This window comes from Sceloporus occidentalis, unplaced genomic scaffold, assembly GCF_023333645.1.
Source record: "Sceloporus occidentalis isolate IW3139 unplaced genomic scaffold, rSceOcc1.0.p SCAF_104, whole genome shotgun sequence".
Lineage (NCBI taxonomy): Eukaryota > Metazoa > Chordata > Lepidosauria > Squamata > Phrynosomatidae > Sceloporus > Sceloporus occidentalis.
The window spans coordinates 3,368,745-3,380,336 of NW_028317084.1; the positions used below are offsets into that span (position 1 = coordinate 3,368,745).

Consider the following 11,592-nt stretch of genomic DNA (forward strand, 5'->3'; position numbering starts at 1 on the left):
AACAAAATATTTATTCTTCAACTTGCATGTTTTCCTATATTAGTTCAAAAAAATACACAATACACCTTGGTTTTTGATGGGTTCGTCATTGTGAGCTGCATCGCTTCCCTTATTCTTTGTACACGGTCTATTATTCTTGCTCTAAAACTACAAAAGGTAAGTATGTCTTTGTCTTTCTGATAGATATACATTTGGTTTTCAGTTTCCTGAAATAGATGGTATATGTGGAGTCTGATGAGTCTGCAGAAATATTCAAGAAAGAATTGTTTGTATTTTATTTAACCTGTAGCTTGACCATAATGGCTGAGGGATTCTGAAAGTTGTAATTCAGTAAAGTAACTTCTCTGGGTTCTCCTGAAGAGTTTACTGTTAAGACTTAAATCATGTTGGCTGCACTGCTAGTATCTTTGGATCTGTTTCTGAAGGCTGTAAATATTCTTGTTATTTATTTATTTATTTATTTATTTATTTATTTATTTTGCAATAAGCAATTACAAGAAATTGGCTCAGCTCTTTAAAGGGTACTGCTGAATTGCAAACCCAAGTCAGGTGTGTGCCTTGTTTATCTATGACTTTCTGCTAGTTTAATTGACCATAAGCATCAGTTGGTCCTGACATCAGTTACAGAATGTGTTAGAATGTTGCTTGGTTTTTGATAGAATACTACCAATAATTTAACAACACCATCTAGGATGTTAAGATCAACAGATCACCCTTCACCTAAAGAACAGAGGAAACTGAGGAAAGAGTACTTTCTTCCCCACCATCACTTATTGAAGCTGTTAGCAAACACTCATTTACATTTATAAGACACGTGTTCTCCACTGGATGTTACTTGGTGCCTAACGCAGGGTGGGAATTCTGTTGCCTTCCAGATACTGGATTCCAGCTCCCATCAGCTTTAGTCAGCATACCCAATTATAAGGAATGCTGGGAACTGCTGTTCAGTAGCATCCAGAGGACCACTTATTCTTACCCTCTCAAATGTGCCAAATTCAATTACTTTTCTTGCAAGGGTGTTAATTGACTGAAGTGCTGGCAAATGCAAAAGGTAGCCCTCTGTTGTAACTAGGGACAGGAAAAGCTCCCATTCTTGATTTCTTTGGGTTTCTCTAAATCACAGTTGTACCTCCTTGTTCTTGTTCTGTTTTGGGTTTCAGGATTAGTTTTTTTTTCTTCTTGCATAGAAATTTGTTTCTGTATTTGCAGTATTCAATAACATCATTCTGCTAAAAGTCCTCTCACAGGCCCTTACATCTAGGTTGTATAAAAGTTGGGGGACCAACATATTCTCAGTTATACAGTGAGTCTGGTTGAACAAACTGTTGCATGCCTAGTAACTATGAGAATATGCTCACCACTGCTTGAACAACTGAGGAAAAACAATCCCTCCAGTAACACGCTTTACTGGCCTTATGTTGGATGTCAGCCTCTAGTACAGATTTCCTCCCCCCAACACACGTTTTAACACAGTTTCCCTCATCAACTAAAGTGCTGTTTGTGAAACAGTTTTTTAATGAATTGAACACATTTTAGTTGTATATATCTACCTATATGCAATTTGAAAAAGCAACAACACTGATTCTTCTCTTGATAACAGGCTAAAGATAGTATGTAGTTTCCTTAATAGTATCGCTGACCAAAAATTTTAGAGGCATTGTTTAAAAAGTCAATTTCAGGCCAAATTCTTTCCCATCTTTAATTGCAATCCTCTGGTTGCTTATGTGTGGTATATGCACACTCCAGTGCAGTACCAGAGATGCCCATCTGATGCTGACTTTAGTCCTGTGTAGCAATGAACCAGAGAAGCTTCCTAATCATCCTCTTTATTCTGATGCTGAAAACAGAGATTTGTGAATTTCTTCTTGGAGAAATATAAACGCCATGTATGCAGTGCAGATCGCCTAGAATTCATAAATGGATGGTATGTCCTGGTGATTATTAGTGATATGATGACTATCATTGGCTCTATAATGAAAATGGAAATAAAAGCCAAGGTGAGTCACAACTTTTTGGCTCTGTTTTGACATGGAGGCTTTGAAAATCCTAAACTCTCATGACTCCTTTGAGGTCATTTAAAAAAATCCATTAACTCAAAACCTGTGTGCCTTCCTTAATACTGGCCAGTCTCTAACAATCTATTGTTGGAGAAGATCCTGGGATATTTGGTAGCTGCTCAGCTCTGGGGATATAGATTATGTAGGTAAAGACTGGGCAAAAAGCAGGCTGCATGTGGGGCCCAATCCATGTTTGTCTCCGAAGGTTCTTCATTTCCTTCATGAAATCATGTGAGGGTAGTGGGAGAAGAAGGGCTGAACAAATTATTTTGCCCCTAGAGGGCAAGTCGCTCCTCCATAGCACTAGAACAGGCTGCTGAACCTGCCATATTTGGGGGCATTTTGTCCCTTCCTCACATTTTTCATGTTCTGTATCAGCCTGTTTTCAGCACTCCCTGTTACATTCTGGGGTTTTTTCTTGGGGTGCTGGTGCTGGTGGTGGAGATCTCTACAGGCCAAAGAAGAGGTGAAGGGAGCTGAAAACATTTGAAAATGTAGCAGAATAGTAAGAACACCCCCTATGAAATGGGGCTGTATTGGCCGTGTGTGTGTGTGTGTGTATGACACTAAGGGATGGCGGCTTCCCAACCCCTAGCAGTTGCCCACACTGATATAGATCAGTTTCACTTTGGCTTTAGGCCTGGCTGTGGGACAGAGATATCATTGGTTGCCTTGATGGATAACCTACACCAGCAATTAATAATATAATTATGTTCCTCTTGATTTTGATGGACCTCTCAGCATCTTTGAATACTATCAAATTCCTCTTAGGCAGTTTTTCACATGGGATGAATCCTTTACAGAAACTAGATTTAAAGTAAACATGACATTTGGGGTTAACCTGCACAGAAAGTAGAGAAAACCTGTAAATGGGGGTTGTTTTTCAGACAACGTTTGCGTGAAAGAAACATAACATGAAAATAACCCAAATGGAAAGCTGACAAAACCTGCTCCTTTTTACTTTTGGGAAATTTCTAAAGTAGAAAGGAGGGGTTTTTCTCTGCTTTCCGTTTGGGTTATTTTCATGTTATTTCTCTTTTTGCCAATGCATCTGAACAACAATCTGCATTTTTGGGTGTTTAGCGGATTTTAAAATCCCGTTTCTGCACAGGATTTGCCTCCGCGTGCCTCCATGTGATAAACTTCTACATTATCTCATTAGAATAAGACTTTAATTTATTATTGAGGAGTGTTAAATTGTTTCAACTTATTCTTTAATAGCATGACCAGTTCAATTTGTATTTTAATATGTATAACTTACCTTGTATTTGTTGGCAGTTGTTTTCTTTTAATGTCTTGGATCCGAGCTATGGGAGAAAAATGAAGCAATGAATTAATTTGTTTTTTATTTTTGCTCTTCTCTTTTCAGAATCTTACAAGCTATGATGTTTGCAGTATTTTGCTTGGTACATCTACTCTACTTGTTTGGGTTGGAGTCATTCGGTACTTGGGTTACTTCCAGACTTACAATGTAAGCACCAAAGTGAAATATTCATAATCTTTTTAATTTTATTTTAATGTGAATATCTGACAACATCTTCTCTTCTGTTCTTAGGTGCTGATATTAACAATGCAAGCCTCCTTGCCCAAAGTTCTTAGGTTCTGTTGTTGTGCTGGAATGATATATCTTGGCTATACTTTCTGTGGCTGGATTGTTCTAGGACCATATCATGAAAAGGTAAGCAGGCAGTTGGGTTTTTAAAACCTAATTTTTTATGTAGCTAGAATATAAGACAAAAAGGGTTGTAGCATGTAAACAGTAATTTTGAATTAGACAAATAGGTAAGTATATAATCTATCGTACATCACCTGGTCTTTTCTATTTTCAAAATACTTTCATGAACTCAGGATATTGCATTTTGATTCTAGTGTGTATATCTGGAGAAGAATAAACTGTGATGCTTAGCTTTGTAAAGCAACTCCTTTTACTGACCTGACCAAAAGCAATCAAGATACTGGCGCAAGACACAGTGAAAGGTTCATTTGTTTCTTGGTGTTAGTCCATTCCTTAGTTTTTCACAAGAGGGCAGCATTGCACCACATCAGTGCGACTTGGATACAACCTCTCTACATGAAATAAGGCATCAAAGATCCTGATAGCTTACTGTCAACCTTGAGCTTTCAGTTCTCACCCTCTTCTTTTGTTCAAAATACCTCATATCATGGTCTTAATATGACATTCCTGAAACGGCTGACAGAATAGGTACAGTCGGCCCTTCTTATACACGGATTTTTTATACACGGATTCAAGCATACACGGTTTGAAAATGTTCCAAAAAAGTATAAATTTACCTTGATGTTCCATTTTTTATTAGGGACACCATTTTGCTATGTCATTATAGTTAATGGGACTTGAGCATACACGGATTTTGTTATACATGGTGGATCTTGGAACCAAACCCCAGCGTATAACAAGGGTCCACTGTACATACTTCTGTGTAAAACAGTGTCATATCCTAATATTGTATCGAACGCAACAAGCTGGCCCTGAACAATGAGAGGTGAAGTTTTGAAAGTGGCACGTACATCAAAATGCTCTAGGAATAAACAGGAACCTAAATAATTTCTCTCTCTCTTCTCATTGTGTGTGCACTGTGTCTGCATGGTGTGTGTATATATGTGTAATCATGTACACCTGAATGCATTGTCAAGGTTTATGATTGAAGCTTCTTCTTGCTGTAACAAGCTGCTTCCAAAATTTCGCCGTGTATCATGACCAGTAAAGACAAGGGCAGGTAAAGTGTGGCCTGTGGGCTGCATGTGGCCCTTGCACCCTACTTTTGTGGCCCCTGAAGTCCCCCACCAGTCTTTCAAAGTGGCTTGAATTCTGTCACACCATTTTTAAAGGTCCAGTCTTCAGGTAGAAATGGAAAACCACAGCTGGAGCTCTCCCTAATGCATGCAAACATGTAAAAACAAAACAAAAAACAATTTCATCCCACCATAATTCCTCAGAACCTACACTCCCTCTCAAGTAGCTTCTTGCCCCTCTGTTTTGCCTACAAAATGGTGATGTTTTGAAAGTAAAACAAAAAAGGAGGGGGGAGATATTGTGTGCTGTGTGTGTGTGTGTGTGTGTGTGTGTGTAGCTCACAAGGTTTTGTTTTTTTTAAAAACTTGGCCCCTGCCCTCACACAGTTGCCCATCCCTGAATGAAGGGCTTTCTCTGTGGCTGCTCATGGGCTCTGATTATCTCTTCCAAAGAAGGCTAGACTGGTTCCCTCCTTGTTATCTCTCTGCTGGCAGGCAAAGACTTTTTAATTCAGGTGGGCTTTTGGTTATTGACTTCACTCACTGTGGAATTGGCTTTCACCTACAAGGGAGGGGGTGCTGTATTTTCTTTCTTGCTGTGTTTTAAAGTTGTGTACACTTGTTTCTCCACATTCATGGCTTTGACTTTCGCAGCTTTGATTATTCGTTTGATTAGTATGTTCTCTCTAGGAATCTCAATGTCCTCCAGTGTGACTCTGTTGTCAACTTCTACCAAAATCTTGCTGGAGGATTCCTAGAGAGAACACTTCTCTAGGCATTTGTAGGTCCTCCAATGCAATTTCTCTAGGTCCTCCACAGAATTGCCTTGGAGGACCTAGAGATTCCTAGAGAAGTGTTCTCTTGTGTTAAAAAACCCAATGTTTTTTGTTTGTTTGTTTGCAGTTTTCCCACTTTCACAAGGGTCCTCCTAACCCCAGCGAATGTGAAGTGTACACTGTATTAAGTTTTTAAAAATGCTTTTATGAATTTTAATTTTTTAACTGCACTTCTTCCATTTTACCATTAAGTTGCCTTGAGTCTCCTTCATGAGGGAGAGATGGAAGACTGATGAATAAAGAAATCTTTCAGAAGGAGAATATCCATAACTTTGTTTTTGATATAGAGCTCTCTTCCTCTGCATCCAGGCTATAATAACAAAAGTATAGTATCATGCTACGTTACCATCATATATATTCCACTTCCATGTGCTCACCTAGAATGCACTGCATTCTGCTTTTCTGCAAGGGCCATACTGGCTAAGGGATTTTAGGAGTTATAGACCATTTCCTTCCTCTACCCTAAACTCTGGTTCTGAAAATGTGATTGGTGTAATGTTTAATCCTGATACTATACAGTTTAGGAGCCAGAATAGTGTGGTGGTTTTAACTATGACTCTGGTGACCAGGGTTCAAATCTTGCTCAGCCATGGAAATCTACTAGATAACATAGGGTAAGACATACTCATAGCCTCAGGAAGGCAAGAGCAAAGCCTTCTCAACAAATAATGCCAAGAAAACTCCATAATAGGCTCACTTTAGGGTTGCCATAAGTCAGAAATGACTTAAAAGCACACAACAACTGTATACCTGTGTTTTCCATGGGTCTTGTTGATTTATTGTTAGCCAGCTTGGATTTTTTTTTATAAATGGGTGGGGTGGGATAATACGTGCCTTTTAGTTTATTTCAAGAGCTGTAGCTATTGGTGCTGATGAGAATTGTTTTTCATTGCTTTCTAGTTTGAAGATCTTAACACAGTAGCGGAGTGTCTGTTTTCTCTCGTCAATGGTGATGACATGTTTGCGACATTTGCTCAAATCCAGCAGAAAAGTACTTTAGTTTGGCTCTTCAGTCGACTCTACCTGTACTCCTTCATTAGCCTCTTCATATATATGATCCTTAGCCTTTTTATTGCTCTTATTACAGATGCTTACGACACCATTAAGGTAAAGCCATTGTGTTAAGTGCTTGTCTTCATTAAGAGTGCTGAACCAATTGTTAATCCTTAAGAAAACCCATGATGGTGGGTAGGAGTTATTTTAGATCAGGAATGAGAATTATCAAGCCCTCTAGGTCGGTGGTACTCAGAGTGGTGGTTGTCCCTGAGCCATTAGCTACCAGATCCTGATAATGTTTCCAGATAAGAAAGAAACAACTGTACCCAATGGGCAAAAAAGTACAATGCTAGTAATGCTAGCATTATGCCAGTCCCTTGAATATTGGGAAGGTGGGAATTGCTGGTCTTCCACATCAGATTGCCTGAGAAACACTGTGCTAGATGATGGAAGTTGCAGTTCAGTAACATCTGGATGGCTGCACAAATCCCACTGTGGTTTAAATTATAAAAATGCTTTAGGTGGAGGAAGGTTAAAATGGCTCAGATTGGTAAAGGCTTGAAAACTTGCTTCCATTTAATTTGTTTGATTTCATTAGTCAGGATATTACTAGTTTAGACTTGCCCTCTTTCTATAGGTGGTAATTAGGAGTTTCACTCTCTGTAACTTATTCCAGGGATGGATCCACACTGTAGAAATAATCCAGTTTGATGCCACTTGAACTACCATGTCTCAATGCTATGGAATTATGGGATTTGTAGTTATGTGAGGTATTTACCTTTCTCTGTCATAGAGCTCTGGTGCCACAACAAACTATAAATCCCAGGATTCCATAGTGCTGTCAAACTAGATTATATCTGCTGTGTGGATGCAACCTATGTTTTGTTTTAGTGTGTGTTTTTGCTTTTAAACAGTGGCTGCTACACCCCTCTATTTATTTTTCCCAGCAGGGCTCATGCTTGCTGAATTTCAACAAGCTGTTTGATCTCTGATACTTTTCTCCTGTGTAGAATTTATATGTGAACTCTTTCGTTTGTTGTAGCATGCTAACATCTGAAAGGTATTTTTGAAAGTCTCTTTTTCAGAATATAATGAGTATAATGACAGCTTGCAGCCATCCATAGCTGAGCTGGTGATAATATGATGATCTGGGAGCATCACAGTCTGCTCTAAGGTTAGAGTAGGGTAGAGTGGGGACAATGGCAGACCTTTTTTGTTCATCTAAAGCTGGGAGATGCTGGTCCCTTCCCTGACATCATTGGTTTTAGTAGAAATACCGGAAAGCCATGCTTATAGCTGAAGTAGCCTACTGTAGTAGTACAACTCCCGGAATGTACAAACTAGCTCCTGTGATATTTGTCAAGCAAGTGGAGGACATTCTGTATTAACATACCATTCCAACTATTTGTGTCAGAGTAAAATAAAAGATGCATAAGAATAAAAAAGATTTTTTTTTATCTCTCTGCAGCTGGTATAGGGTAAAACATGATCCCAACTTTATTTCAATATATTTTAAGCTTAGAAACCTCTGGCAGTAGGATGTCTTTATTTATCTTTTTTGTCCTTCTGAGATAGAAGGGTTTAGGAGAACATTAGTGGCTTAATCTGAGCCTAACAGCTTCCTAAATGGATTATTCCACAACTCTCTCTTTTAGAAATACCAACAAATGGGTGCTCCATCTACAGATCTTCATGAATTTCTAAAACAATGCAGCAGTGAAGAATACAGCACAAGACCACAGACATCTATGAGCTTCTGTTGCTGTAGGAGGTTGGTGTGCTCTCCTTTCATCAGTTCTGCAATTTTCCTGTATACCTTTTTGATGTTGGCTCTTTATGGGATCTCTAATAGGGCAGAATCACAAATCTGTATGAGACTTCAAGCATATGCCTGCTTTTTTATTTATCAATATGAAACGATTTCTATAAACAGAGGAGGAGTTGTAAGTTTTTGTATGTGTGACAAGTGTGCTAGTAAAGCCAATTGATCTAAGTATTCTGTGGAACAGATTGCTTTCACTGCTAGAAATTGGGTGAGGTTCTTGATATATGTTTTCAGACAATAAAAGCAAATAATAATGGTAATTTCTCCCCCATCTTCGTTAGACTTCAAGAATATGATTATATTGTTAAGCTGCTTACATTTTTATATCAATCCATATCAAAGATGGGCAAACTAAAGGTTATGGGCAACAATTTAGCTCTCCTCCAACTCCTCTATTCTACCCCCCCCCCAAAAAAAAAACACAACACTCCCTGTTTCTAAAATATCCTTTTGGAGAATGAAAACAGGCCTATAGGAGAAATTACATTGACATGCAAACTGAGCTTCTTTCAGGCTTCTGAGGGAGATGTGAAAGTGGAGAAACCCAATTGGCCCTGACTTCCTGACAGTTTTGAGAACAGGTGGAGTTGGAAAGCATTGTGTGTTTATCTGTAAAACCTGTGTGTGTGTGTGTGTGTGTTTCTGGCAACTAGGGGAAAGGCACTAAGAAAACTTGTGTACTTTAAACCACCTGAGTTTTCATGTTATAACTTTAATTATCTCTTGCTGGCAAGCACATCAAAAATCATCATTCAGTATATATTCCAGTATAAATATATTCTGGAAGCACAATGGAATATGACATGAGGTTTTTTCCTTGAATTACCTTTAGAGGAATGGGACAGTTGTCATGCAAATTAGGGAACAGAATAACAGTGATATAAGGGTATTGTGGGGGACTGAGGATAACAGAGCAGGAGCTCTGACTGTAATCTACATGAGTGTTATGGGGAGGCTTGGACAAAAGGTATTGCAAGTTTAAATATTTAGCTAATCTTTATACCACTTACCAGCATATTTATATTGTATTGCTGCTGTGAAAATGCATTGTTGTTCTCTCTTCTGCAGACAGAAAAGTGATGACGACATGATACTTATTAACTGAAGACAGGTGGTGCTGGCTTACATTATTGCAAAAAAAATGGTCAAGAAAAAAAACCAGTTGGGCAAAGCTACTCTTGAAAGCGGACCCTCTTGAATTGCAGTGGAGCATGGCATGTGCACATGTCTTTTCTATGAACTAGTGACCTTAACTTATGTCGAGGAAAGAGAAGCAGCAATGCCTTCCTGCCATCCACAGCGGGAGGCTCACAAACTACATTGAGCAGGCCTTGAATGAACAGCTGATGACCTTGTTGCAAGACCTGATCTCAAGAGGCACTTTAAATGAATGCCAAAGTGTTAAGTATCTCTTGGTCACTACTCAGTTGTAACCTGCTCTCTAGATATTTTTATATTTAAATATTTAAATAAAAAAATGAAACGAAATGCACTTCTTAAACACAAAATAATGCAATTGGTGGTAACTGTAGCTTTTTGTTTTAAGTTTGCATTTGGTTTCAAGGTATTCCCTTCAAACATGACTTATTTGTTAAATGTATGCAAATCTAGCACTATACATAACTTTTGCTTTTCTTCTTTTTCTTATAGTTTACTTTTTGGTTTACTAAGGTGACTTAAAGCTGTCCAGATATTTAAGATTCACTTGGTTGTATATGCATGTTTTTCTAAAAACAAACTAGATTTCAACGGGCTTGGGAGGTTTTCTTTGTGTGACTTGAACACAGGTTTGCTCCTGTTATCCCCTTAATCCCAGTGAAGGCTGAAGTCCTATGCATACCTTATAATTCCATGGCACTTAGACTGTAGATGGGCTTTACTCTTCAATAATCATGAATAGGACTGGCAAATGTCACTATATCAACTGCAACATATTCTGGTAAATTCACATGATTTTATCTTGGGAAGGACAGAGTATCTGACTTGCTCTTTGCAATATGGCAATGTAGTACACATTTCATTCATTTTAAATAAATAAATAACAGTCCCACTATATGGAACAACCTAACCATCCACAGTTGTGGCAGTTGGTAGTTTCTCTGACAGTAGGATTGTGAATCTACGCTAGGTTTTAGTCTAAATTTTAAAGGAGCTATCCAAGGTGCTAGACCTGTTTTGTAGAAATGTAGAAATGCTGTGGTTGGCTTGCATAAAGTTAAAGACACAAACTTGAAGTGGATTCTCAACCATGCCACAGACGTGGAAGCCACCAACCACTGCTGAGCCATGCTGTATATCACTTCTTGAAAAATAACAATAATGTGGGAGTAGTTCATCTCATTTTTGAGCCAATTTGAACCCTTCTAGGCTGCATCTGCATGGCAGAAATAATGCAGTTTGACATCACTTTAACTGCCATGGCTCAATGCTATGGAATTTGAGATTTGTAGTTTGGTGGGGGCACCAAAGTTCTCTAACAGAGAAGACTGAATATCTCTCAGAACTACAAATCCCAGAATTCCATAGCATTGTGCCATGGCAGTTAAAGTGGTATCACTTCTTGGTTTCTATACTGCAGATAAGTCACTTATGCCTGGAGGACAGTTCAACATGTCTAGGAGAGAAAACTTGCCTGCAAATCCCAAGTCATTGGTGTGCAGTGGGGCAAAACTCCCTCAGAAACTGTTGGAACAAGTTAGTCCTGGGCAGTAGCTGTCTCCCGTGCTTTGATTTCTTCCCTTTGTGTTCTAAACATTCTACATCATCAGGGAGGAGGGATTGGGATGTTGAAAGCTTTGTATCTGGGAAGAGGCTCAGTGAATGGAAGAAAAAGAAATCAGGAGGATTGTTTTCTAGCTGGGCTTTTCAGGCAGGTCTCATGAACTTGTACTGTTCCTTTCCCCAAGCTCAGTGAGATCTCTTGTGATATACCTACTGCCTGCCTCCCCTAGCCAAGGAATTCTAGGCACCGCAGCCTTGTAAAGCAGCCAGAGCCCTCTGCCAGAAATTCTTAGTGTATTCAAAAACCACAATGCATAGTTCTTCCAGTAACCATTAATTCTTTTATTCTGCTTTAGATTTTGGAATGTATATCTGTCGCTTATCTGTAGCTCGTCTTCTAGTCTGA

At 38.8% G+C, this 11,592-nt stretch overlaps 1 protein-coding gene across 2 annotated transcripts in view; it reads left to right on the forward strand.

Moving 5' to 3' along the window:
- The window catches only part of MCOLN2 (mucolipin TRP cation channel 2), a 30,490-nt gene extending 19,437 nt beyond the window's left edge, over positions 1 to 11,053 (forward strand). The window contains exons 8-14 of one of the 2 annotated variants that reach the window (XM_089497524.1): positions 44 to 156; positions 1,848 to 1,997; positions 3,427 to 3,528; positions 3,613 to 3,735; positions 6,545 to 6,751; positions 8,296 to 8,411; positions 9,534 to 11,053. In XM_089497524.1, the coding sequence (XP_089353650.1) occupies positions 44 to 156; positions 1,848 to 1,997; positions 3,427 to 3,528; positions 3,613 to 3,735; positions 6,545 to 6,751; positions 8,296 to 8,411; positions 9,534 to 9,570 (848 nt within the window). In that variant the 3' untranslated portion in view covers positions 9,571 to 11,053. Of the gene's footprint in view, positions 1 to 43; positions 157 to 1,847; positions 1,998 to 3,426; positions 3,529 to 3,612; positions 3,736 to 5,836; positions 5,969 to 6,544; positions 6,752 to 8,295; positions 8,412 to 9,533 lie in introns of those variants that run through there. The other variant, XR_016277921.1, reaches the window with a different exon arrangement.
- The last annotated feature ends 539 nt before the right edge of the window (positions 11,054 to 11,592 follow it).